At 41.9% G+C, this 27,156-nt stretch overlaps 1 protein-coding gene across 10 annotated transcripts in view; it reads left to right on the forward strand.

The window, feature by feature from the left end:
• The window catches only part of GIT2 (GIT ArfGAP 2), a 45,498-nt gene extending 18,995 nt beyond the window's left edge, over window positions 1–26,503 (forward strand). For 2 of the 10 annotated variants that reach the window (XM_024566592.3, XM_024566593.3), the window contains exons 12-20: window positions 500–611; window positions 4,300–4,442; window positions 6,406–6,555; window positions 10,199–10,447; window positions 12,270–12,359; window positions 17,134–17,216; window positions 17,817–18,005; window positions 22,672–22,735; window positions 23,248–26,503. In XM_024566592.3, the coding sequence (XP_024422360.2) occupies window positions 500–611; window positions 4,300–4,442; window positions 6,406–6,555; window positions 10,199–10,447; window positions 12,270–12,359; window positions 17,134–17,216; window positions 17,817–18,005; window positions 22,672–22,735; window positions 23,248–23,460 (1,293 nt within the window). In that variant the 3' untranslated portion in view covers window positions 23,461–26,503. Of the gene's footprint in view, window positions 1–499; window positions 612–4,299; window positions 4,443–6,405; window positions 6,556–8,870; window positions 10,448–12,269; window positions 12,360–17,133; window positions 17,217–17,816; window positions 18,006–22,671; window positions 22,736–23,247 lie in introns of those variants that run through there. The other 8 variants (XM_024566597.3, XM_053927865.1, XM_053927864.1 and 5 more) reach the window with 7 other exon arrangements.
• Window positions 26,504–27,156: the final 653 nt, after the last annotated feature.

A 27,156-nucleotide genomic window follows, 5' to 3' on the forward strand; every position in this document is an offset into this window, starting at 1 on the left:
AATTTTCATTGAAGCACTGTATGTAATAATAGAGCATTAAAAACACCCATCAGAAGAGAAAAGTTGATTAAATTAAGATGATATTTTTATTGATTAATGGCTCTAGGTAATGATGGAGGCCCAGCATTATTCTAGACTATTATTTAACTTGAAATTTTAAAATTTTTCCTCCAAATTAATTTTTCATTACTAGGTCTATTTCCAAACTGACTTGATATTAGAAAACAAGCTTTAAGTACAACCACTTCGTTTTTGTTCCCAAAATAAATATGCATTGTGAGAACTTAAATGTTATATAGTTCTCTTATGTAAATAGTTTTAAACCATTTGCAAGGAAATGCTAATGTTCGGTTCAGTCATGGCCATGATTGATGATAACTTGATTGCGCTGGAAGGTCTTTGCTTAGGTCTAACAATAGTCCCACTACTTACTTGTATGTGAATATTTATTGTGTGTGTTTACATTTGGGAGTATTTCCAATTATTTTTTCACCCCCAGGGCAGACAGAAATTAGCTCGGTTTAATGCCCATGAGTTTGCCACGCTGGTTATTGACATTCTCAGTGACGCCAAGAGGAGACAGCAAGGCAGTCCTCTCTCTAGTTCAAAAGGTAACTGTTTCAAACCTCTAAATGTTTGCTTCTTTGGCCTTCTAAATTTCACACGTTAGATTTAAAGTTATAAAGTAATTAGAGCAGTCATCAACAGAATAGTTCAGTTAAAGCTTTTAAGTTTTATTGGTACTATGTTGTGATAAAACGTTTACCTCTTAAAGCCCTGGTAAACTGTAAATATTTCAGCATTATTAACTGCTCTTCAAATATATATATATGGTTTCTTTCCTCTTGAGTCACCTATCTTTATTCCTATAAAACTGCATCCTGAAATTCAAGTCTGACTTAGATCTTGTTAAAGTACTTAATAAGCCCTCTTTTCTTCCTAATCTACTTTTAAAACATGTTTATCGGAAATAAATAAGCTTTGTTCGCAGCTCTTCTCTGCTCCATTTTCCTAAAAGCTGCCATTACTATCCTTTACATGTTCCTGTGTTTTCATAATAGTTATTTTGGAGGGATGGCAATTTTTCTCCCCCCCACTCCCCCCCAAAAACTCTATATTCCATCTCATACCAAATTCTAATGAAAAGTGACTTCATCAGGAGTTTTCACCCCAAAATAGTAGAGACAGCTCAGTCTGAAAAAGTGGATGTAGAGGAAAATGTCCTCGGTGCTGAAGAAGGGCACTTAGTTTACTTGCTCAAGAGGACCCTCCTTGGCTGCTTCACCAGAATCTGTTCGCGCTTTTGTTTGAGAGAAGTGTCACCCCATTTTGTCTGAGAGGACTATCGCCCCATCAGCAGCAGCCCCAGCCCATCAGCTGTGCTCTCAGGACTCCTTGGCTGCAAAAACAAGCCCTCTTTATTGCAATTACAGTTCATTTGCTGTCGCTTAGCAACACAACTGAGTTGTAGATATTTAAAATTTGCTGATATGAATTTTAGATGCCTATAGTGAGAATTATTGTGGTTTAAAATTGTAAAGAGAGCAGCTAGTGCCTATTTCTGAGGTGCCCTCTTCAGTCTAGCTCAGCAGCTCAGGGTCCTGTCTCCATGCTTAGAAACATACTTCATTCAGCCCCAAAACTGTGTCCTCCTTTTTTTCTAATTATAAAAATAATACAGCTCTGGCCGAGTAGTTCAGTTGGTTAGAGCGTTGTCCCCATATGCCAAGGTTATGGGTTTGATTCCTGGTCAGGACACATATAAGAATCAACCAATAAATGCATAAATAAGTGGAATAGAAATCAATTTCTATTTCTCTCTACCCCCTTCCTTACCCTCTCTCTCTCCCTCTCTCTCTCAATATCAGTACATAAAATTTAAATAAAAATAATACGTTTTATTGTAAAACATTTAAACAGAAGAAATATATATGATAAAAAGTAAGTTTTCAGTCAACAACACATTCCCCAGCGACAGTAAATACTTATTAACTGACAATTTGTTCTTGATTTTACTGGTTCAGCCAGGAGTAAACAAGTTCTAAGAAAGCTTATTAAACTTTGGTGAAGGTGCAATGATAAGAGTCCTTTCATCATAAATTTGGAGTATCAAAATGTACGTACTATTTTGATTTGATGGTTTCACTTCTAAGTGTTAACTGAGGGGGAATAATCAGATGTTTTATATATATATTTCTATAACACTGAACACATTAGAAACAATAATAGAGAAACATTTAGTCACATATTTGAATAGTGTACAAACTTTCTTTTTCAGAGAATATGTAATGACAGTATAAAGTAAAAAATTTTTTTAAAATAAAGGTTCAGTATAATCCCAATTTTGTAAGGAAGAAATTGATATACATACATATGTACAAGTGGCTATACCAAATGTAAATATAAACATATAGTCAGCCCTCTTTATTCACAGGTTCTATATTTGCAAGTTCACCTGTTCACTAACATGTATTTGTAACCTCAAATCAGTGCTCACAGCACTTTCATGGGTATTTGTAGACATGTGCAGTGTGTCCAAAATTTGAGTCACCAAAGGCACATGTTCCCAGATGACATTGAATAAGGCCACTTTGCCTTTTGTCTCAGCTTTCATATTGTGAACAAGTGTCCTTTTCAAGGTCTATTTAGTGTTATATTTTTTTCACATTTTTGTTCTTTTTGTTGGTGATTTCACTGTTTAAAACGGCTCCCAAGTGTAGTGCTGAAGTGCTGTCTAGGGTTCGTAAGCACAAGAAGACTGTGATAGGCCTTGCAGAGAAAATGCATGTGTTAGTTAAGCTTTGTTTGGGCATGAGTTCTAGTGCTGCTGTTTGTGAGTTAAATGCTAGTGAATCAGTAATATATATGAAAGATGTCCTGCCCTGGCTGCTGTGGCTCAGTGGACTGAGCACTGGCCTGCGAATCAAAGGGTCACCGGTTAGATTCCCAGTCTGGGTACATGTGTGGGGTGCAGGCCAGGTCCCCAGTAGGGGGCATGCAAGAGGCAACCACACATTGATGTTTCTTTCCCTCTTTCTCCCTTCCTCTTTTCTCTAAAAATAAGTAAATAAAATCTTTAAAAATAAAATAAAGCAAAGATGTCTTTAAACACAACACACATAAAACAGGGTTGTGCCAGAGGCTTGCGGAAAGCTAACCCTGTGTGTCCACTCAGAACAGTGGTTTGGTATTTGATAATTCAGTCTTCACAGCAGCCTTGTGGGTCGTAACTGCTGCAGACAGCGACCATATGTGCATGTTTAGGGAATAGAACAACATCAGTGGCTGCAAATGACTCATTAGTTTTAAATTTTCTACGTTGCATCTTTATAATAAGGTGATATATATTTTAAATACTAATTTTAAAAATTAAATTCCTTTTACATAACCATAATTTATCACCCAGATATAATCCATCAAAATATCCAGAAACAATATTGGCAGTTACTGGTTAGTTTGAGTTGCCTGAGAGAAATTGGAGAGACTTGGATAATTTGTGAACTTTTTTATTCAAAATGTGTTAGAGCCTATAGAATCATCCCTGCTCCCTTATAGACCATGCTTATGTGTGTGTCTACTGGGTCATTCTTTTTTTTCTTTCTCTCTCTCACTGGCATCCAGCTGACTAAATATCAATATGCCTGTTCTTTGAGCACCTGGCTTCTAGGCTCCACTTTAACAATTTACTTTTGATCATTTTTTTGCAGATTTTATTTACAGAGAAAGGGGAGGGGAAGGAGAAGGAGGGAGAGAAACACCAATGTGTGAGAGAAACATCAATAGGTTGCCTCTTGCACACCCCCAACCAGGACCTGGTCAGGAATTGAACCGGTGACCTTTCGTGGTTTGCAAGAAGTCTCCTACCCCACTAAGCCACACCAGTCAGGGCCGTTTCTGTCTTGACTCGACAATATCTTACTAATCACAGTTCAGCTTGCATTAGTACAGCTTTATCTCCATGATGTGGAACTATACTCTAGCTCACTGAATGATTAGAAACTTGGGAACCTGCTTCCGTCATCTGAGCAGCTCTTTCATAAACCATGTAATTATTTGCCCACACTTGGCAAGAAACTCAGAGCGATGCTTAAATCTCAATGCAGTTTATAGTAGGCTTGACGCTATATGTCTGGTTTATAACTTGCTCTGTTATCTCTATATTGGTATTAATATAATATTGCTATTGCTGTCCTTTTCTCTCAGTCTTTTAAATGACTAAATCCAAAAATCCTCCCAATAGTTTTTTTGGGGAAAAGTTTATTTTAAACCTGAAGTAAAGTTATTTGCTTCTATTGATAGACAACGTGGAGCTCATACTAAAAACAACCAATAACCAGCACAGTATTGAGAGTCAAGATAACGACCAGCCAGACTATGACAGCGTGGCATCGGATGAAGACCCAGATCTGGAATCCACTGCAAGCAAGGCAAACAGGCAGAAGGTGAGGTGACGCACAGAAAGGGAGACCGTGTTTCTTGTAGAAATATCCTCTCCTGCAAAACCACTTGCCTTGTAAATCACCCAAGGGCTGGCCCTGTGAAAGTGCTGTGGAGCTAAGTTCGGGTTACTGATGAGATTGGGCCAGGCAAAGGTCAAGTGAGGTAAATAGTTTTAAAAGATGGGGTCCTTGGTCCCTGAGTCAGTTGCTGAATCACATAGCCCTGCTACAGTTGTGACTTTATAAAACTTGTGAGGAGGGACTAGTGTGTTTAATTTTTCAACAAATGTTTACCAAGTGACTTGCTCCTGAATGAGGTCTAATCTAGTTTCTTTCTTATGAGGTTGTCACTGCCTAAGAGCAGAGATAGCTGCATTCAAAGGCACACAATGATACGTGTCATAAGAAGCATAAATGGGGATGGGTGGGGAAAGGAGAAACACTTGATGCTGAAAAGCAGTATCAGGGGAGTCTTTGTAAATGGGATGGCTCTTAACATGTCTTAAAGGATGCATGGGTTTGAGCATGTGGAGAGGCAGGGAAGGGCGGTCTAGGAAGTAAGGGGGGAAGGGGCATCTGGGGGGGGGGAAATGGTGATGTGTAGAGGCAGCCCAAAAGGAGCAGGACTGAAAGCTGCAGCAGAGGGTGGAGGTTACACCATGAAGGGGCATTACACCAGAGGAGCATGGGCCTCTGCAGGCAGTGTGGAGCCCAGGGAGCTTTTAGGCAGGGGAGGAGGCAATGGCTAGCCTTTTGGGATCCTCTATTTTGGGAGGAGTGTTCTGGAGGGTCAGAGAGCAGAGGGAAGGAACCCAATTAGGGTATTCCTGAAGAGCTGGCCAGGCCACTCTAGGGCTGGGACGGTCCAGATGGGAGAGAGTTCACCATGGTAGATTGTGAGCCTGGAGAATGGGCAGCAGGGGTCTGGCTGGTCCACCCTCTGCTGAATCCCCAGGACCTTGATCCAGTCCTGCCCCACAGAGGGGCTCAGCAAACGAACAGGAAGATAGAATAGACAGGCCCTGGCAATAAGTTGGATGTTTGAGAATGGGGGGCTAGACTTAGAAAAGATGCGCTGGGGGTTTCCAGTTCACAGGACAGTGGGAATGGTGGTGCCATTGGCAGATGCAGGGAATGCGGAGAGGATGGCAAGGGTCACTTGGCTGAAACAGCCCTGCCCAGTTTTCCCAATAGTACCAGGTTCTTTCGGTGAAAGCAAAAGTGATGACAGGATCCTCTGTGGACTTACGGCCTCCCACGCCTCTCTACCCTGCACACTTGCTCCCTTTAGCTGAGCTCTGCCAGAGGCTGAACGATCTTCCTCCCACAGCCGTTTGACTAATGTCCTCACCTCCTGTAGGCTGTTGCTCACATCTCACCTACCTAAGGCTTACCCCAGACTGTCTAATTAAAATGCACCCACCGTCAGCTCTACTTTGGCTCCTCTGCCCCTTGCCCTTCTCCATTTTATTTATTTTCCACCACACGTACCACTGGTCTTACTATATAGTTACTTATTTTTGTCTCCCTCACTCTGTTGGATATAAATGTCATGGAAATAGGAATTGTATATTTTATTTTCTTATATATCCCAAGCCCCTAGAACACTGCCTGATGCTCAATTAAAATCTGTTGGAATGAATGAATGAATGAAAGAATGAATAAAAAAGAAAAATGAATAAGCAGGGAAAGGCAAACAAGACAGGTGCACTTAGAGAGTCATTGTCAGAGTAGATTTATAGCCCCATTGCCTATTCTGTTAGAAAATACGGACTTCAAATTTTTTCAAATACTAGAGTAACCCCACCTTTATGTTTTATTTTTTGCATTATCCTCAGAAGCCTTGATTTGGTTTGATTAACTTTGCAATCCAGCTGGCATGGTCAGAATTTGAAATTCTTTAGCTATTAGTCTTGAATGTTATCATCATCTCAGATTGTGAACATTTTCCCCAATTTATTTTTAGAGCCTAGATTCAGATTTATCAGATGGACCAGTCACTGTGCAGGAATTTATGGAGGTCAAAAACGCTCTAGTGGCTTCTGAGGCCAAGATACAACAGCTAATGAAGGTGAATAACAACTTGAGTGACGAGCTGAGAATTATGCAGAAAAAGGTAACATGTTAATAAATGCCAGGATGATTGACGCTTTAACCCCATAGAATAAGGAAGAATCCCAGGCACAATGCTTGTGGTCAGAGGGAAGAAAAACAGTTATTATAACAGACCTAAAAATCTTTGGGCCAAGCTGTCTTTTTGGAAGCAGTGTATATTTGGATATTTCAGATTAAGTAGTTTTGATAAGAAATAAATCCAGAGTAAGCCTCCCAGTAGAAGAAACATACAACCTATTAAGTGTTTGTATCAGTTACAGTAACCCTTGCACTATTCTTGCTTGCTGGGATCCTGGATGCCATTCCATGGATGTGATTCTTCCTGTTGCTCATTATACTGGAAAGACAGAGCAGATGAAAGCCCTGGATAGGTACATGTGTTTATCAGCATTCTACATCATGCCCTGCCCCACGCCGTGCAGGGGTGTGCCATCCCTGTTCGTTCTTATTCTAAGTTGTTCACCTCCACCCTGGCAGCCCTGTTCCACATCCCCGCTTTTCCACTGGTACTTAACCGCTAATTTATGATGTCTTTAGAGTCTGGAGCAGGGCCTTCCCAGAGCAGGCTCTCAATGAATATAAGCATTTTATTTGCACTAGTGACAGCTGTACACTAGTAAGAAACAACCCCATTTGCTCAGCATTTTCTCCTTCATTGCCTTTTAAGACAGTAAGAGACATATGGTTAATGGTAGCAAGTAATTTGCTTAAGGTGGGAATTATGTATATATGTAATTTTTTATGAGTGTTCTAAGAAAAGGAAGTTTAAAAATTCTAAATCCTGCCCGAAACTTTGTGGGTACTGATCCCATCATTCAGCTCTCTACAACATGAAATTTTGTACACTTCCCTTAAACAGAAACAAAACAAAGAGCAGTGCTCATTTGAAGAGCAGTGCTTCAGAATCAGTATCAGGAACAGAGGACGTGGCACACTTCATTTGTGGCTGGGCCCTTTACAACGATGCTTCCTAAAGGAAGGCCACGGAACTAATAAGAGGCCTTTCAGGGAAGTGCCCTGCAGTGCACCTGCCTGGGCTTGGTCTAGCAGTCTTTCAGTATTGAGTTCTAGATCATTTTTGAGACCTATTGAGATAAATGACTCTACTGCCTATAACAGAAGGGGACAGGAGTGCCTGCAGAGCAGTCAGATTGTAAACAACACTTCATCTGTGTTGTGCTGGCCCTACCTAGGGCTGGTGTGCAGCTGAGAACAACACAGACCAAGAACCATGTTATACAGGGCTTGCACTTCCTTTGTCCTTTCTCAGCTATCTTTTGTTTAATGAATTAAAGTTTGACCCATTAATTGAACTAATAATTTTGTTGAGGTGCCTTTTTCTGAAACATGCTGGCTTTGCCACTGTAAATCAGCCTGCTAAGCATCAATTTTTTTAATTCTCTAATGCTTCTTTTAGTACTTGTAGAAATTATCAGAGATAACCTACCTCTGAAAGCAAATGTCTTGAGCTTCTTTAAGAAATGCAGAATGAAATTATTTGCCATTGCTCATGATTATTTTCTCAATTCTTAGAAAATGCTTTTGATTTCTGAAAATACTGAGTTATCTGTAACTTTTCATTTCCTGTTACACTCTTTCCAAACAAAAAAAGTGTAGCCTGGTTCTTATTAAGATAAGCATCATTCAGATTTATCCGAGGACATCTCTCTAAATACAGAATACTAAAATTCTTAAAAATTGAGACCAGGAACTTGTGCTCATCAAAAAACTTGCAAGCAGAATCCAGACTGAATGTTTCAGAGACACACAAAGTATTAAGATAAAATTTCAGATTTCAAGGCCTTCTCTAAACAACTCTTAAGAGAAGGATTTTACATAGATACGTGACCAGTCACCCCAGTCCTGAACTGACAGGCCTATATCAGTTATGCTCTTCCATCTTTGGACCTCGACCATTTCACTTCAGGATATAGGTTCCCCCATGCAGTCTGACCGGCACTGTATGCCTGTCTGTATCCTGGAATGTAGGGATTTTCAGTGGCTGCGTGTCACTTTGCAGCTGCTCCTTTGGAAGGGGAGTTGCAGATACAAGTTACATCCTGAAAGCCTTGGTGGTGCAGAAGCAATCTGTCTTAGTGGATCACTCTTCGGGAAGGCTGAGAATAAGGGTATTTCTGTGGCAGAGGCAGTCAGTCAAGCTTTCACAAAATTTTGGCACTGTTAATATAAAGTATGTGGAATATGTTTATTCAGCAAAGATGTATTGATTTTATTTCAAAGTTAGGTAGTCTTTTTTTATATATATATAGTTGACAAAGTAGCATGATTTGTGTCTGATCTTTCACATTTTAACAGTTGCTTGGAAAAGATGCTAATTAATGAAGAGGAGCAGCCACTGTTGGTATTTTTCACAGATCGGTGCTTTATAAATAAAAATTGAAAGTAACTCCTAACACTGAATGGGTTTGCTATTGAAAAAGTAATGATCTTCTGGCACATATAAGTTTGGTGCGGACCTAAGCCTTGGCCCTGGTGGGGATTGGGTCAGATTTTACAATCTCTGTCAAAGACTAGACAGCTGAACTCACACCACAGCCAACTTATAAAATGTCATGGAAGATGAAGGAACACCAGAGGGGACGGACACTCTGCAGACTGGACTCAGTTAATTGTGTTTAAAATGCCAGACGCCAAAGAGTAACACGATTCCTTGCTGATCCCTAAACTAATTCATCAGACACCATGAAGCAGCCTGCATGTGAGGAATGGAAAGAGCATTCAGGGTCTCCAAGTGACAGCCTCTAACTAAAATGGTGTGGTGCCAGGCAGATTAGAGTGTTTAAAGCTGATACCATCATAGTCACAATTTTGGGTGGCAAAGCCAAAGGAGAGAGAGCCTACATATTCCGGCCATGACTGGAAGCTGATCAATCACCAGAGAGAAACGAGCCTGCTGCGTGGAGCATTCGGATGAAGATGTTAATGTAGTTCAATAGGTCTTCAGTTTTCTTTGTGTTATGTTAATATAGCAAACGTACCATGATTCAGTTCCCTCTATTTTTTAAAAAGTGCTACATTGTTTGGAACATCGAGAGTGTTATGTAATAAAAACTTGTTGATCATAATTTTTCTTGTTGGCGTTTTGGGAAGCAGTAGTTGATCTGATTTTTCATAAGCTGAACTTCACTGTCTTTCTTGCTTCGCACAGCAACTCCAGTAAATTTTGTGCTGCTTCCATTGTGTCTGCCGGCATTTTTGGCATTTGCAAATTCCTTAGGGCTCATTTGAAAAGCAAGTTACCTTAGCAATGTCTTAATGATCTTAAGCTCTTGCTAGAAACAGCTTTAGGATAATCCAGAGTTCAGCTCTCCTGCAAACTTTTCCCAGGCCCGCCATGACCAAATTTTAAGTGGTTAGACATTTCATTTTTACAAAGACCAAACTGCAACTTTTCCACATTCAGAAATTAAGCTGTTAAATATGCCTCATTGGTGAAGTGACTTGATTGCATTTCATTCATTCTAAAAGATAGAGTTCTCATTTATAGTTGCCTTTTACTTTCAACTCAGCTAGTTGTTACTGTTCTTATTGTTTAAAGCTGGTAGTTCTGTGCATTTATTTGGTGTTTGCTCTTTCTGCTTGCTATTGAAAAACACAGTCCCACTGCCAAACATTTCTTTCAGCTTCAAACACTCCAGAGTGAAAATTCGAACCTCAGGAAACAGGCTACAACCAATATATATCAGGTGCAAACTGGTTCTGAGTACACAGACACTTCCAACCACTCTTCCTTAAAGCGACGTCCGTCTGCCCGGGGCAGTAGGCCCATGTCCATGTATGAGACGGGATCAGGCCAGAAACCGTATCTCCCAATGGGAGAAGTGCACCACCCCGAAGAGAACAGGACAAGACTCCAGCCTTTCCCCGCACACGTAAGTAACACTACTGGCGCTTCCGCTGTTCACTCTGTCCAGCCTGACTCCTGCATTGCCTCTTCTGAACCTGCAGATGCCCATGTCTTGCTTTGCCAAATTGGGCTATGAGAGTTGTCATTGTGTTTGCTGTATTAACATCTCTACAGATGATTATGGGAGCACCGCAAGCACACAGAGACATTAGCCAAATTTTTCCAACAAGGATGGGGTATCTGGTTCTTGCTCAGCTCCCCTCCCCATTTTCTCCCTAGTATCCATGATATCTTCCCAGCCAGCCAGTATTGGAATTTTTTTAAAAGATTTTTATTTATTTATTTTTAGGAAGAGAGGGAGAGAAACACCAATGTGTGGTTGCCTCTCACGCGCGCCCCACTGGGGGCCTGGCCCACCTGGCCCCAGGCATATGCCCTGACTGGGAATCGAACCAGTGACTCTTTGGTTTGCAGGCTGACACTCAATCCACTGAGCCACACCAGCCAGGGCTGGAATTTTTTTATAACAAACTTCCTTCCCCACTTCCAAAAACAAAAATTGTAAACATTGCCAGCGTAAGTGCCTTCTTCTTTGAGGTAGACAGGTATGTGCCACTTTATAAACTGGAGCCCTTAGAATTCAAAGTACCTTCTCTGCTGCTCCCACTTGAGCAGGGGGCGTCTGTGGTCTGGACACACGGGGTAGGTGTAGAAGCCTCTAGGCCTCCATAGCTGCTGCATGTGTGGCCAGTGTGCCTGCTTAGCTTCTGCCTCCCCCTCTTCCCCTCCGTGGAGAAAGCAGGGCTTTGTGGTTTCACAAGAGTGAGGTGTGAAAACTCCACATTGATTTTACAAGTTTTGCATTCCAAAGATTGAAGATTGTGTTCTGTAAAAGGTGACTAATAGTCTTATTTTACAATAGGATAGTGTTTTGAGGTTTTCAAATAATGTATTTCTTTGACATTGATTTATTTTAAAAATCTGTTTTGACAAAATGTTACATTTTGAACCGATGTATGTTTTTTAGAGTAATAGTAATGTTTATCTTTTTTAATATTACAGTTATTTTTCAGTCAGATTTTTATAGGAGTTTCCAAAAGATTCTCAGAGTAAATCCAAAGTAGAGTACATGTATGACCTAATAAATTAAACCCTAGTTTAATTTTGTCCAGCTTTAGTGTGGTAATATTACAGTGTTGTTATACTGTAATTGGGAGTCCATTACTTCAACTTTTTAAGTTGTTTGGGCTAAACATTCTAAAGCAATTGATATGATACATTTGGTATAATGGGAATGTCATTGAACTAAATTAAGAATCTTATTTTTGTATTACCAAAAACAAAATTTAGGAAAAGCAACCTTTCTTAGTTTTCGTAGTGTGCTTTTTTATTTTAGAAACATTTAGAATATAAGAATGTCATATTATTGCAAAATTAATTTTATGTCTATTAAAAGATTGATAACATATAACACCTTTTAATCATTCATAGTTTATCATTTCATATTATGTGTCCTGATTAAAAAATATTTGTTTAAGGTTATTTTTTTAATCAGTAAATTTGACAAATTATGCTAGGTAGTATCTTTGCCCTCATAGAAAAAATAGCTTTATAAATTTTGAGTAATTTCCAGGAAGCATTTCACTAAGGACTTAAACATCTCTGGTCATCTGTCACTGGCTAGGCTAGCAGGACGGTCAGCCGCCTGTAGAGAAATGCCAGCACCAATCTCACATAGTGAGAAGCTTTTCAGGACTCTTACTGGGAAGCCTGGGCTGAAGCCAGGGTGGGTGGTAGGGTTTTTGTTGTTTGTATTTTCCCGAGTGTGTTTCTTTTTCCCCTTTCAGATTGGGAGGAGTGCGCTTGTGACCTCCTCTTCGTCTCTGCCTTCCTTCCCCTCCACACTTTCCTGGTCCAGGGACGAAAGCACCCGAAGGGTTAAGTACACTCTGAATGGTCTGCCCTCTGGAGAAGGGGCCGAGCTTTGGGGTGCTTTGTGTTTCTGGCCCTCCTGGCCCTAGCTAACTGCCCTGCCCTGCATGAGGCAGCACTTCCCTCTTGGTGTGTCAGGAGCACAGCAGTGCGCATGGGCACGCACGCACGTCTATGGGAAGCGGCCTCCCTTTTGTCTAACTCCCTTTTGTTACTCTGTTTCGTACACTATTTAACAAAATCCACCATCTACTGTAACATTTATTCTGAGTGCACTGTCACTTTAATCAGAAAATTAGCTGGCTGCTGGTTAAATATTGTACTAGGGCAAACTGTCAAATTTGTTCAGAGCTTCAGTTTTTAGATCAAAACTAGTATATTTGGACTAACTGAAACACTAATCATGCTTTTTTATTTTTTTAACTTCAACATATTTCATGTTGGCACCCTACTTGACAAACCAGGGTTTTGCGGTCCCTGTGTCTCATGTAAGCTTTGCAACACGTAGCAGAAGTGGAGGTGTTGGCGGCTGCTAGTATGAAGCTGTTCTCTTTTATTAGTTGTTCAAGGCCATCTTTCTGTTGTATTACTTATTTCCCAGTAACAGTACATGATTTAGGCAAGCTCCTTTTAGGAGAGCCAGGCAGCAAGTATTTATTATAAAGTACCTCCTCCATACCCAGCCTTTTGGTAAGTCAGTGAAAGGGCCCTTAGGGACTTAGGTGACATCCCTGCTCCCAGAGGTGCTGCCAATTTAAAAAATACTTTCATGCATGAAGAGAACATGATGGCAAGCTGGGAGAGATGTGGAAAGAGCACAAGCTTTGAAGATGTGTAGTCAGGTCCCTTACTCTTTTTTTTTTTAACAGAAGGGGTGTGTAATAAGGTGAGAAGAGGGAAGGAGGCTGTGGGCGTGGGACCGCCTTTGTAGACATGGTGGATGTGCAGTGGGCCTTTGTCCATTTCCTGCACATCAGTAGGACTGCCAGAGCCATACGGCACATCAAGGCCCTTTGGGGGTTCTTTTCTGCTGTTCTGAAGTAGTCTATTAAAAATAATTCTTGGTATGTGTTATACTTCAAGTCTTCTGAGAAGTTCTTAAATGGAACTGCATTTTTTTATTATGATATTTCAGTTAAGCTAAGGGACAGTTAATAGAAATGAAACATTTCATTTGAAATTTTAATGAGTCAAGTAAACTTTTGTCCACTGTAAAATGTTTTTTAAAACCCAAGGTTTATTTTGGTAGTTGTGGGAATCACGGCAATGACTGCTTGCTGAGATGGAGTTTTCTACAAAATTAACAAGTTATTTAAAGTGATAATCTTGAATGTTCCTGAAAGCTTCAACATGAATTTAGGTTTTTATGGCATGTCTGTATTAAAAAAAAAAAATTGCAAATCTGCTAAATGAACTGAACCAGCACCAGCTCTCTATATGGTAACTTTTCTATTAACACCTTTGAGAGAGCAGCACTTTTAACTAATGGATCTTATCTCTGCATGTTTACAATAATTTTCACAAAACTAAATGCTGGCTAATTTGAAATCCTGTACGTGTGTTTTTGTTGACGACAATGAAGGAATGAAGGACTGAATTTGTAAGTACGTGGTTTCCTGGATAGTGACTGCTGTCCCTTGTTTTCAGTGTTTGAGAAAGACCCTGAATAACTCATGTACTCTTCTGAAATGTTTAAATGAAACTTAGTACTTTGATCATTGTGGGGTATGCATTTGATTTGTAAATGCCAAGTTTACATCAAGGAAGAAAAAAGGATTCATTATAAAAATGTGGGATTTTCTGGGCTTAATTCTGTTTTCTAGATTTTTCCACTGGAGCAGCTCTGGGGGAATTTTCCAGAATAATTATTTAAATGAAAACTTTTACATTACATTTACATATATGTATGTGTGTACATGTGTACACTCAGCCATGTGTGTGTGTATAAACGCTAAAGGAAAAGAAATTTAAAGATTGGTCAGACATTCCCTGTGAAAGGTAAGATGGACTTTTGGTTTTGAGATTACCTCTCGAAGAGCCTGATTTCACTGTTCCCTGCACTGGATGCAGTGCCTGCCTTTGGTCTTCATCTAAACTTCACATAGCCAGTAGCTCACTGATTGATTCATAAAGCCAGGTCAAAATAAGGCAGCAAGTGAAGCAGAACTGCTTGCTTGTAGGAGATATAAGCAAAGGGATCTTAAAAGTTACCACCAGTTTTACAGAACTGAAACTCTCCATGTGGCTCCAAGCTAACACTTACAATCATTTGCCAGATGAAGTTGAGTGGGTAAAGTACAAATTTTAGGAGCCCGGCATAAGTGTCTAGTGGCTAGGACCAAACAGAGCCTTTGGGGGGAAGATGAAAGATCTCAGCAAACAGAGAAAGACAGCATTTGCCCTAGGAGAGGAAAGAGAGGCCATGGGGATAGTAAGCAAAATGTAACGTGAATAAAGGAGTCTCCCCATCTGGGGGCTGGCTGCCTTGCCTGTTCAGATAAGAGCCTTCAGAGGGCCAGGCAGCATTACCAGTAGGGAGCAAATAGGTGTTATGTAGACTTTCTTAAAACTCACTTAACTCTAAAGTAGCCACTCTTTTGTATGAATTATAGGGTCTCCATATGTTTAAACAGGCCCTTCATTTACAGTTGACTCTTGAACAATGTGGCAGTTAGGGGCCCTTGGCAAATGCGATGTCCGACTACCAATTGACCCTTGAACAACATGGGTTTGAACTGTGTGGGTCAATTGAACCGTGCAGCTCAATTTTTAAAAATTGCACGTAAGTGGCCCTGGCTGATGTGGCTCAGTGGATTGAGCACCGACCTGTGAACCAAAGCCGGTTCTATTCCCAGTCAGGGCACATGCCTGGGTTGCAGGCCACGCCCCCAGTAGGGGGCTTGCAAGAGGCAACCACACATTGATGTTTCTCTCCCTCTCTTTCTCCTTACCCTCTCTCTAAAAATAAATAAATAGAATATTTTTTTAATTGCATGTAAGTGGACCCATGCAGTTCAAATCTGTATTCTTTTTTTTTTTAAAGAATTTATTTATTTATTTTTAGACAGAGGGGAAGGGAGGAAGAGAGGGAGAGAAACATCAGTTTGTGGTTGCCTCTCATGCACCCCCTACTGGGGACTTGGCCCACAGCCCAGGCATGTGCCCTGACTGGGAATTGAACTGGTGACCCTTTGGTTTGCAGGCCATTATTCAGGCAACTGAGCCACACCAGCCAGGGCGAAACCTGTATTTAAGGGTCAACTGTACAACTATATCTTTAGCCACATTTTATCATAGCATTAATAAAATTCCTTGGTCACATGTTTGGTTAACTTGGATTGAATTCAAATTATAGAGCTAGAAATAGCTTAGATTTGTGTTTTGCAAAATAATCAGTTTATGGTTATTTTTTAAATGATTTTATTTATTTATTTTTAGAGAGGGGGAAGAAAGGGAGAGAAACATTGATATGCAAGAGTTGCTTCTCATACACCCCTTGTTGGGGACCTGGCCAGCAACCCAGGCATGTGCCCTGACTGGGAATTGAACTGGCAACCTTTTGGTTCGCAGGCTGGCGTTCAGTCCACTGAGCCACACCAGCCAGGGCAGTTTAGGTTTTGAATTAGCTTCCACTGATTTCTGTACTAGATAAAGAACTTCTCAGATACTATGGGGAAAATAAATACTGAGGGGAAACATTTTTATTAAACACGTAAGCACTAACGTAGTCCCTTTCAAGGGAATGTGGTGCTCTTCAAATTGTGTCACCCTGGAAGGCCCGAAACTTAGTGCTGCCATTTGCCTAAGACATGTTTAGCATTCCTCTTTTAAATCTCAGTTGCATCAAATCTTTGTATTTTAAGGGTTAGGTGTTTTTGCAAGACTGATAGAAGTGGTTGGAAAGCAAGTGTCACACTGGGTTAATCCATTTTGGTTCAGAAACAACATGTGGCAATGAAATAGCAGTACTGGCTTTCTGGTGTGGCTCGTACAAACTGTCTCTTGAGGGTTGTTCTTAGAGGGCCATACGTGTTTTGAGCGGTGGTGATCCTCAGAGCCCCTGGATGGAATATTGGAGAGAACAGGAGACGTGGATTCTTGGTCCTGTTTTCTACTGACTCTGGCCTTGGGTGTATCATTTTCAAATGGGCCTTTCACTTTCTCACCTGGTGTTAGACTAGATACCGTATTTTTCAGACTATAATATGCACCCCCCCAAACTTAGGAGGAAATGGGGATGCGTCTTATAGCCTGAATGTAGCTTGCCTGCCTTGCTACAGGATTTCTGCTTTAAAGGATGTTATTAAATATTTTACCACATTTTTTGCTTCAAAATTTTTTCCCCTATTTTCCTCTTAAAACCTAGGTGCGTCTTATGGTCTGAAAAATACGGTAATCCCCAGGCAGCTTCCAGCACTGCAGGTCTGTGGGTATACAGGTGCTGGCGTGTTTGCTGTTTAAATGTGTCCCAGGATATTATAAACTCATCTTCCCTAGAGAACTAAATGTGGGCATGTTGCCTGTGTGTCTGTTTGTACCAAGGATCTGTTTATGGAGTAGCTACCGAGTTAAGACGAAAATGGTACAAAAAGGGAAAGACACTATTTCTAGATCCACTGTTCATCTTTTACTAAATTTTCAATAAAAGGTAGGCCCCTGTCCCAGATGAGATCTGGGCCATAAAAGCCATATGGCCTAATAGGTTATGATTCCTGGGGAAGACTTCCAAGAAGTGTCTCATGCTCCAAACTAACGGGGGACACCGTTTCTCTCTTGTAGGCATCCAGACTGGAGAAGCAGAACAGCACACCTGAAAGCGACTATGACAACACTCCCAATGACACGGACCCAGATGACATGGGGTACATCTTCAGGAAGGATGTACCGGGGGTCAGGCTCTTAAACCAAAGGTCTAACAGGCCATGGTCAGGAAACGTAGTTCATCACCTGCACCCTCTTTTCTATTTTCAGATCCATAACGTCTTTTTTGTTTTTAATTTTTATTTATTGACTTAAGAGGGGGTAGGGAGAGAGAGAGAGAAACATGGATTTGTTGTTTCACTTATTTATGTATTCATTGGTTGATTCTTGTATGTGCCCTGACTGGGGATTGAACCCAAACCTTGGCATATCAGGACAGTGCTCTAACCAACTGAGCTACAGGGCAGGGATGACTTTATAATGGCACGCCCTCCCCATTCCAGTTACTCCCTCCCTTTCCCCCTCTGTACCCTTTCTACAAGAGTCATAATTTCCAGCCCCATGGTAAATGCAATAGCCTCCCTGTGAGCTGTGGCTGCTTGTTGAAATAGCCTACCGTGAGTCTCCTGCCTAGCAGGATAAAGGAAACCACAAAAGCAGCCTGCTGTTGTGTTCAGCAAATGCACATGCAGGGGCTCCTAGAAGCAGAGAAGGAGCTGATAGGCACCTGTTACATTTAGCATCTTCTTTAATGTTCACAGGTCAAGCAGGAAGGGGAGGCAGAGGAGTATGGTATGGCAAGGTGATGGCTTAGTACCAGATATAGCAGAACCCGCCACAGCCCCAAGCCCCATCCTCCCCAGCACTGAAGATGTCATCCGGAAAACGGAACAGATCACCAAAAACATCCAGGAACTCTTAAGAGCAGCCCAAGAAAATAAACATGACAGGTAAGGGGGCTTTAAAATCCTGCCAGAAAGAATGTGTACGTGCCCTGGAAGAGAATGCTGCTCCAGTTATGAACAGGGATTTTTTCCGAAGGCCCTGATTGTAAAGGTTTTTGACGATTTCAGATTTACAAAGCAGGCTTAACAAATTTGTAAACTTGAGTGTTTTTTTACATGGTGTTTTCAATTTGTCATTGTTATGAAGTACTCTGAAAAGAAATGTCTCTAGAAATGGAATTGCTGCATGGTTGGGTAGTGATATTCCCAGTCCTGGATGGAGAAGGGAAAGAAGCTCCCTGAGAGAGAACTTGCACTTCGTTCTTCTCTGCAGTGCTGCTCCCTGTGATCTCCTTAGCTAGGAGAAAGTTTGCTGACGTAACTTGCATTTTGAAATGAACCTGGTTTCCTGTACCTTCTGCATGTGCTTGTGTGTATACCTGTATGTGTGTGTAAACGTCTAAGAAATAAGCAGTTCACAAATGAAAGTTGATCGGATCACCTTCAAATAACTGCTCACTCGGAGCAGTCATATCCGGCAGAGTCACTTCTTACCATAGGAAGGGGCTGGCTCTTGTTCTAACTCATCCTTCTCTCCTCTGAGAACTTAAGATAGGTTGTTGATCTTTCTGGGTGGCATCCTAGTTTCACATGGCTGGCCCGGGCTAGACTCGCTCGTGAAACGTGGTTTATCATCATCCCATTGAGTTTGGTCAAAGAAAGTAACAGTTGAGTCAAAACCCAAGAACAATCTCATTCTTTTTATTAGGGTTAGCGAAGTTTAGGGCCCTCTGTGGCAAACTGCTCTTCGTGCCTTGCACAAACAAAAGTTGTCCAAGGACCACAGTACTGCCCCTTCTTTCTCCTCTCTGCTCTCTCTTCCCACGTAAAGGCGTGCCAGTGTCTTGTGTTCTCTGCTTTCCTGGCACTGTCATGCTAACCTTCCCTCTTTCTCTGCCCCGCCCTGTTTTACGCAGCACAGACTTCTCCTGTGTTGTCGCTTCCCACTCAGTAAGAGAGGAAGGGTCAGTGTTTGCTGAAAGATCAGAATTAGCATCAGTCTTTATGGCTGGACCGCTGGAGGGTCTTGAGAAAAAAGGAGGAACCTGCATAGTTTCCCAGGCTCCTTCCATGAAAAGTTCATATCTGTTCACCTTCCCCATTCCCGGGGCCTCCTCTTTACCGCATGCTTTCATGCCTCACATGCTACAGGTGCTTAGTTCCTCTCCTCAGCAACTCTGGTGTCTTATTACTAAACAACTTTCCAAGTCCAGTCGTTAAGTAATCTTGGTACCAAGATGAACTCCTTCCCTAGTGCTCCGCCTCCGTCTAACAATGGGCCTCACTTTTCATTTCCTCCAGTTCAGAAGTGCCGTGCTTGTATTTCAGACTTAAAAAAAAGTACTTTGGTTGCATTGTTCTCTTTGGTAGTTGTCAAAAATATAAATACCTTCCCTGCAGCCATTTCTGGCTTCAAAAATCACAATATGGTGCTTGGTATAATTTGGGAAGTTTTTTTTTTAAGGTACAAATTTATTCAATAAATGTTATGATCTGATTTATTTATTTTTTAAAGATTTTATTTATTTATTTTTAGAGAGAGGGTAAGGGAGAGAGAAAGGGAGAGAAACATCAATGTATGGTTGCCTCTTGCATGCCCCCCACTGGGGACCTGGCCTGCAACCCAGGCATGTATCTTGACTGGGAATGGAACCCGTGACCCTTTGGTTCACAGGCCAGTGCTCAATCCACTGAGCCACACCAGCCAACCAGGGCTGATTTCTTTTTTAAGACCATGAGAGAATGATGAGAGATTTTACTCATTAGCTCATTTTTTAAATTTTAAGCCTGAATTGGTCTGGAGAATTTATATTTTACAAATTATTTGATGTTCTGTTAAAATCTCTGGTTACTTACATATTCAGGACACTTATTTATAACCTTGCTTTGTACAGAAAAAACCCATGCCTTTTCCTCTTGTTTTCTCCTCTTGTTGATTCATTGCTTGTGCTTACCCTAAGTAGACCAGCAGCCCCTGTAGGCACATTCAGTCTTCGTCTGGTCCCCTGGTCCAAGCAAGCTCCCTTCAGCCCCTGACATCCCCTCAGGCTGGGTCTGTCCCCTGGGCATCCAGCCTTGCTCCCTGTCTGTCTGTCTGTCTGCCTGTGTCTGTCTCTCCCTCTTTCTCTCTCTCACACACACAGTTACACACAAGTCAGGATTACTGCATATAATGCACGGCAGCCTTTTGGAGGAAAGGTAACAATTTGAAGTTGTGAACATGAACTCCCTCTGATGAAGGAAGAGGACTTTCTCATTAACCTGCGTGTGCTTTCTTTAGTGGCTTATTGAGGACTTTCTAAAATATCTTACAGTGAATGAGTTTATGAGAGATGTTCTTAGGAAAAATTTCTTCTCTATGTAGCAGGGGGAAAGATGAATTATACTTTTGGATCAAAATGAAAATCCTAACCAGCAAAACATAACTCTTAGATATGGTTCTCAGCTAATGCGATATCAATGGACACAGTCTCAAGAAGCAATTTTGTCTGTTACAGGGGTCGCTGTGGACATTGCCTTTTTCTCTGAGCATCTCTGTGGCCAGATGGGTTGTTGCTCCTTGAAGTTTATAAGTTAAATAAGTCTTCATGCGTTGGCATTTTTGTTACTGCACAGTGTATGGTGCTAACTGCTCACAAAGGTAGAAGTGAGGATTTCCCACTCGAAGGCATTTTGGGATGATAGAAACCATTTTCTTGAAATGTGATGGTTTCATTAAAATGTAAGAACTCTTTTTTTTCTTAATAAGCTGTTTTTTTGATTACAGTTTGACATTCAATATTATTTATATTAGTTTGAGGTATGTAGAGCATAGTGGTTAGACATTTAGTTCATTTACAAAGTGATTCCCCCAATAAGTGCAGCACCCAACCTGGCACCATACTAAATAGTAGTAGCTAAAACATAGTATTAACTAAAATGTAGGCAGTCTTTATTAAAATAATTTTGATACTAGATTTCTTGCAAAGGTGACGTACAGAGGTTGCTAATGACAATCTTGAAGCAGAAGCCAACTTCATGCCTTAAAAAATAGGGGAGAATGTTACTCAAAGGCTTTAAGTGCTAGGATAGATGCTGAATGGCATTTGGTTTTGTCTCTTGGAAGGGAAATTTTAAAACACAGCTGTGTTCTTGTGTAAGGCCAAACCTTTGTGTTCATACCATATTTCCTAAAGTGCTGAAGCAGGCTCCTTAAAGTGCCTTCCCATATCCATTTCCCTCATGGGCTCTTGTGGGTCAGTTCTAGAAGCAAAGCTCTGGCCCGGTGGCAATGTGGTATCTAAGAACCGTCACTTAACCTAAGTCTCAAATCTTCCAGTTCTCTCATCACCTAAGAAGTTACAATTACCAGTCATCACTGGAAAGAGGCTTCTTGCTATTTCAAAAGGAAAAAAAGTGTGACATCCTTGCCTCTTATGCCAGGAGTGGCCTGTGGGATGGCAGTGAGGGTCCCTGGCTTGGAGGCTGTACGGCCAGGGTTGAGCTCTGTTCTCTTAGCAGCTGTAGGATCTTGGACAGACTCTCTGCTTCTCTAGGCCTCAGTTTCCTCATTTGAAGAATGGGTGTGATAGCAGTACCAACCTCACTGGGCTGTTGGGAGGATGGTGGAGCCTCTGCAAATCACTGAGAATGGAGCCTGGTGTGTAGTCGTGCTCCTGAAGCATCTGCTATTGTGCTGTCAACCTCAGGGGCCCTTAGGGGGCCAGGCAGCCTGGGAGAAAGGATGAGGCAAGGCAGATTTAATGCACTTTGTCGTCTTTGAGCTTGTCAGTGGGCAAAGTGCTGACTGTGCTCGTAGCATTTTATTACAGAGTCACGACAACTTTGCAAGATAATGGGTAAATGATTGAACTAGTGTATGAAGTTGATGTCAGTGTTTCCTTTTTATCCAAAGTAAAGCTTCAGACTACTCAACAATTCAGATACATTCAATGGAAGGAATTTAGAAATGTCCCATGGTTAAAAGACTTGTGGGTGTGGAGGAATAAGCTTCAATTATAAAGATTATTTTTTTATACTTTATTGTTGACTTCTGTGGCCTCTTGTGTGGAAATCCTTGTTTTGCTTTCAAGAAATTGGGAAGATGAGAAATAAATGACCAACTTGAGGAGGTATAAATATCTTTACAGGCTGTTTGTGGCCACACCTGGCTAGTAGTGTATGTTGTCCACTTCATACCTGGAGACTGTTTCTATCAGATTGAATGGACTAGCTTTTAAAAAATTTTATTTATTTTTTATTTACTGATTTGAGAGAGAGATTTATTGTTCCACTTTATTTATGCATTCATTGGTTGGTTCTTTTATGTGCCCTGACTGGGGATCGAACCCACAACCTTGGCATACGTATCAGGATGACACTCTTACCTGTATCAGGATGACACTCTGACCGGCTGAGCTGCCCGGCCAGGGAAGATTGAATAAACTTTAAGAAAGGGCGGGGTCCTGATAAAACCAGATGCCTTCTGTTGGTGTGGGGCCCACAGGGGGCTAGCCTGGGCCTCAGCCCCTTCATTAGGGGGATATAAATGGAACCTGTGACTAGCTCCTGAGTGTTCTCTGTCTCTGAATTGTTTTATTGTTATTGAATAACCTCTTCAATATTCTTGCAGTTATATTCCCTGCTCGGAGAGGATACACGTGGCTGTTACAGAAATGGCAGCATTATTCCCCAAAGTAAGTCACTTCCTACTTACCTGGTTCCAATCCTTTTAAATGAACTACAAGAAATTTCTTTATGACCTTGATATTACATTAAACTTTTTGTGGTACAAAATGTCTTACATCTGCAAACAGTGATATAGGGCATTGAAATATTTTTGTTCTACATGAATATTGGTTTTAATAAGACAAGAATGTCTGAGCCCAGTGCTAAAAAGCCAAGCATTAATAGAATAAAATTTTTATCTGGAATATTTCACTCAAATGGATTAATAGTTTTCAAAAACTACCTCAGAATAGCACATACTACTAAAACAATGCTGCATGCACTTCGGCCTTTGAGTCAGAGTGCTTCAGCATCTCACACCGTGGGTTGTAAAGCTTGCAAAAGAACCCCCATTGAAAAAGTGCATGACAAAACTGCTGTTCACCATGGAACAGCTGAGGTTGTTTCCAGAAGAATGCTTGTCCCTGCTCTTGGATGTCCAGCCTGTATTTCACGGCCAGCGGCTGTGTTTTCTGTTTAGAAACCCAAGTCTGACATGGTGAGGACTTCCCTTCGCTTACTGACATCCAGTGCCTACCGACTCCAGTCAGAGTGCAAGAAGACCCTCCCGGGGGACTCCGGCCCACCCACGGACATCCAGCTGGTCACGCAGCAGGTCATCCAGTGTGCGTACGACATCGCCAAGGCCGCCAAACAGCTGGTCACCATCACCACCAAAGAGAACAACAACTGAACCGGCGGAGTGCTGGCCTTCCTATTTTCTAGGCTTTTCGAAGTCTGGTTACAAATTGAGACTGGAACTGTTCTGATTTTTACCAGAAACAAACGTTTAATGAAAGTTTAACACTTTTTTTAAAACTCAGTATTATTTTTGCATGTTTTCTAACAAATTTTCAACTATTAATTTAACCCACTTGCCTTATTTTGTGACTGTGAGTTAATGATCATAGACATCCAAAAGCATAGCTTCCTTGTTGCAAGTTTGTTACAACTTTTCCAGTCCTTAAAACTCCCTGCCTATGGTTAAAACTGTAAATGATATGTCTTAGTAAAGCATTTTCTTGAGAGAGTTGGGTTAAAAAAAAAAAAACCCAACATGATCTTTTCCCTACCAAGCATTGTGCAATAAGTGAATTTTCCCACCTACCACAAGACTCTCTAAGTTTGGAGTATCTCCAAGCATGTACATAGAGACAGGACTATGCCACTTTTTTAAATAGTGTAACGATCTCTCTTGGAAGGAAACAGTGAATTGCCCCATTTCTTTGACCTGTTCTATCAGATGTTCTTTAATTTTTCTATCTTGATCTTCAGTCCGTTTCTATTTTACTATCATCCTGAAGTCTCCATGGCGTTAGATAAGCGCTCATCCTCCGTGTCGTGTGTCATTTGGCCATGTCCAGGGAGGAGCACCACCATGTCACCCTACGTGTTCTACTGCTTGGCCTTACCACAGGAAGCCAGACTCACATTCATGGGCCAGAGTTCGTTCTGTGCCACCGCCTTCCTCTTTCACTGCCATAAACCCTGAGAAGAGAGACAGTCTACTCCCTGACCTTGATTGTACCTCTCACCTAAAACTCCGTTACTCCTTTAAGCACTTAAGCTTTCTCACATGACCTGCTTCTCACAGCTCATCACCTTTAAGGACTTCTTGTAAGGTAAGATGTATACAATCACCTGAGTTTATTTCTTTTCCATTATCTTGCTGGTACTTAAAAATTGGACATCAACTTTCAAGATGTCCTTAGAGAGTGTGTTCTGGCTGACTACCAGCTATCCCAAGGCTATGAAAGACTATATATTTAAGTTCTGGAACATGCTGAGATTGTTTTCCAAGTTGCTAAAGAGCTCTTTCTTATTCTGAATGCTAACACATTTCCTGTACCTGCTTATTGCAGCTGTTTTGTGTGGGGGTGGCTCAGACCCTGACCTAGGCCAGAGGCCAGGCAGCAGTGAGGAAGGTGAATGACATGAACCAGGCGAGGAGCAGGGGTGGGGATAGCGAGGGAGCCTAGGGCACACCCAGTGGGCCCAGCAGCTCCCCAGCTCCATCAGGCTGCCACATGGGAAAGTGGGCCTGGGGTTACTAGAGTTTTCTTTCTCAAGAGACTCCACAGAAATCTGGATGTTTTCTGTGCCATCTCTGTTTCTAAGTGTTAGCGACTGATCTAAACATTTTCCCAGCACACGTGGGTGAGCTCCGGTCGCCAGGCTCATGGCCTCTGCCCTGGGGTCCCGTGGACTGCAGTGTGAGGTCCCGGCTTCCCCGGTCACGCCTGGTTTAGTGTCTGAGCCTCACCTGTGATGTGGCCACCCTGTCCTGTGTTAAGTTGCTTTCAGTCCTCATTTTATCCGTGTATTCTTGTCCCATAGTGCTCATTTACTCACATGAAGAAGTCAAAATAATCCAAGTTGCCTAAATACATGCTAAATAATCCTGTCCTTTCACAAAACTGTTTGATTCGATCGCCTTTATAGCTTGACCGTAAACTGTCACAAAAGGCGCGCCGTGCTGGTGTTCGGCTCACTCACGAACTGCGTGGGCGCTCTTTCTGGGCTTGGCTGCACTGGGTAGCTTCGGGAAAGGGTCCACGTCTCCAGAAGACTCATCCACATGGCTTGTCTGCACAACCCTAAGTGCCATGCTCCTGTCAGAGGCTGAGGGGATGCCTTCTCGAAGGATGTCTTCTAACCTAAGTTTAAGCTCCGTCTGAAAACCTTTTCTGCGTGCTGCACACACTTAGCTGGCCCTCGTCTTTCCTGCAAACCCCCACCCTCCTGTTGAAAGGCCTGGCAGCAGTCTTAAGTTGGTGACCATGGCCTCCTGGGGAGGACAGACTGCTGAATAATGAGTCATCCACAGTGGGGGAAGCAGGGTCTTCACCTGAACTCAAGGACCTGTGCCCTAGAGAAAGTCAAGGAACGAGGGGACCAACAAAGCGTTTCCAGTTGCAAGAACAGCACAGAATTTGCTGTTCACCCACAGTGCCACAACTCTGGGAAGAAGTTCCCGGGTGGAGCCACGTGTGGCGATCGGAGGGCTGCAAGGCTTCCTGCTGCCTGAGTGCCCCGCACGTTTCCTCAGCCTCGTCTGAGATCCGGTGTTGGGGGTTCTCTGGTCCCCTTGGCAGACTGCACCTTGTCTGAACATTGTTCGCCACTTTTGCACATGGATTCCACAGCCTTGCACTAATGTCTGTTAACGTCATTTTTTTCCCCTTTATTCTCAAATCCCCACCCCCTCCCAAAGCTGGTAGGACAGAGGTGCACTTTACAAAATTGGCACTTGTTGAAGAGGAGACAGCTCCACCCCTAAGCTCCTTTTACTGATGTCATTTTCTGCCTCTGAATGCAAATAGTTCTTATTTGCCAAAGAACAATTGGGCCCAAAGATCAAATACAGCACTTCACGTAATTGGAACTGTAAATGCACAACTCAGGAGCTGTTGTCCGATTCCTCGAGCGATGTGAGCTGCAGAAGCACGGGTGAGGCCATACGCGCCTGTCCACAGCGGCTGTGAGCTTCCCAAACATGCCGTTTCCCTTCTTTCCTTGTCCCAGTTGAAGATCACCCTTGTTTTTATAAAAAGAAATGCTGCATAGGAAAAGTGAAATGCCTTTTATTCAAATGTGTTTTATCTATGTCACCCTTTGTTCTTTAGTTGTTTTTCATGTTTATTGTACATTCTATTCCTGTAATTATTGTACAACCCTGTAAGCGTTGTAAAATTGTTTTGGAATCTGTGCCTGCTAGTTATGCAATAAACAGGCTCTATAACATGTGTCTTTACAGTAATTCTGTGTTTCCTATCAGCTAGTTGATGCTCCCAGATACTCTGTCAAAGGTCCGAGAAAGTTCTCCCCTAACCCCATCTTCGATGAGACAGTATTGCATGTGCTTTTGCCCAGGGCGCGCGCTCCGTTCACAGGAATGACGTCCTTTCTCATCCTCTGTGGCTAGCAGGTAGCTCTGTTAAAGGAGATCCTGCCTCAGGGTGTCAGTTGCAGGTATCTAGTCATGATGTATTCACGCCTTAACTATAGTTTTTTAAAATTCACAGAAAGCTGGCCAAGCACAGGTGCCCCTACCTCCTCTTACCAGGTGATCTGGTCATGGGGTTAATCTCTTTTTTTTTTTTTTTTAATTTTTATTTACTGATTTTTAGAGGATGGGAGAGAGAAACACTGATTTGTTGTTTCACTAAATTATGTATCAATTGGTTGATTCTTGTATGTGCCCTGACCAGGGATTGAACCCAGAACCTTAGTGTATTGGGATGATGCTCTAACCAACTGAATACCTGGCCAAAGCTTAATTTAGTCTCTTGCGGCCATCAGTCTCTTTTTATCTTTCAGAGCAAGGCCCATTGTGCAGATTCACATGGGTACTGTGGAATATAGATTTATACCTGGGCTCATTGGGACC

This window comes from Desmodus rotundus, chromosome 7 (assembly GCF_022682495.2).
Source record: "Desmodus rotundus isolate HL8 chromosome 7, HLdesRot8A.1, whole genome shotgun sequence".
Taxonomy (NCBI): domain Eukaryota; kingdom Metazoa; phylum Chordata; class Mammalia; order Chiroptera; family Phyllostomidae; genus Desmodus; species Desmodus rotundus.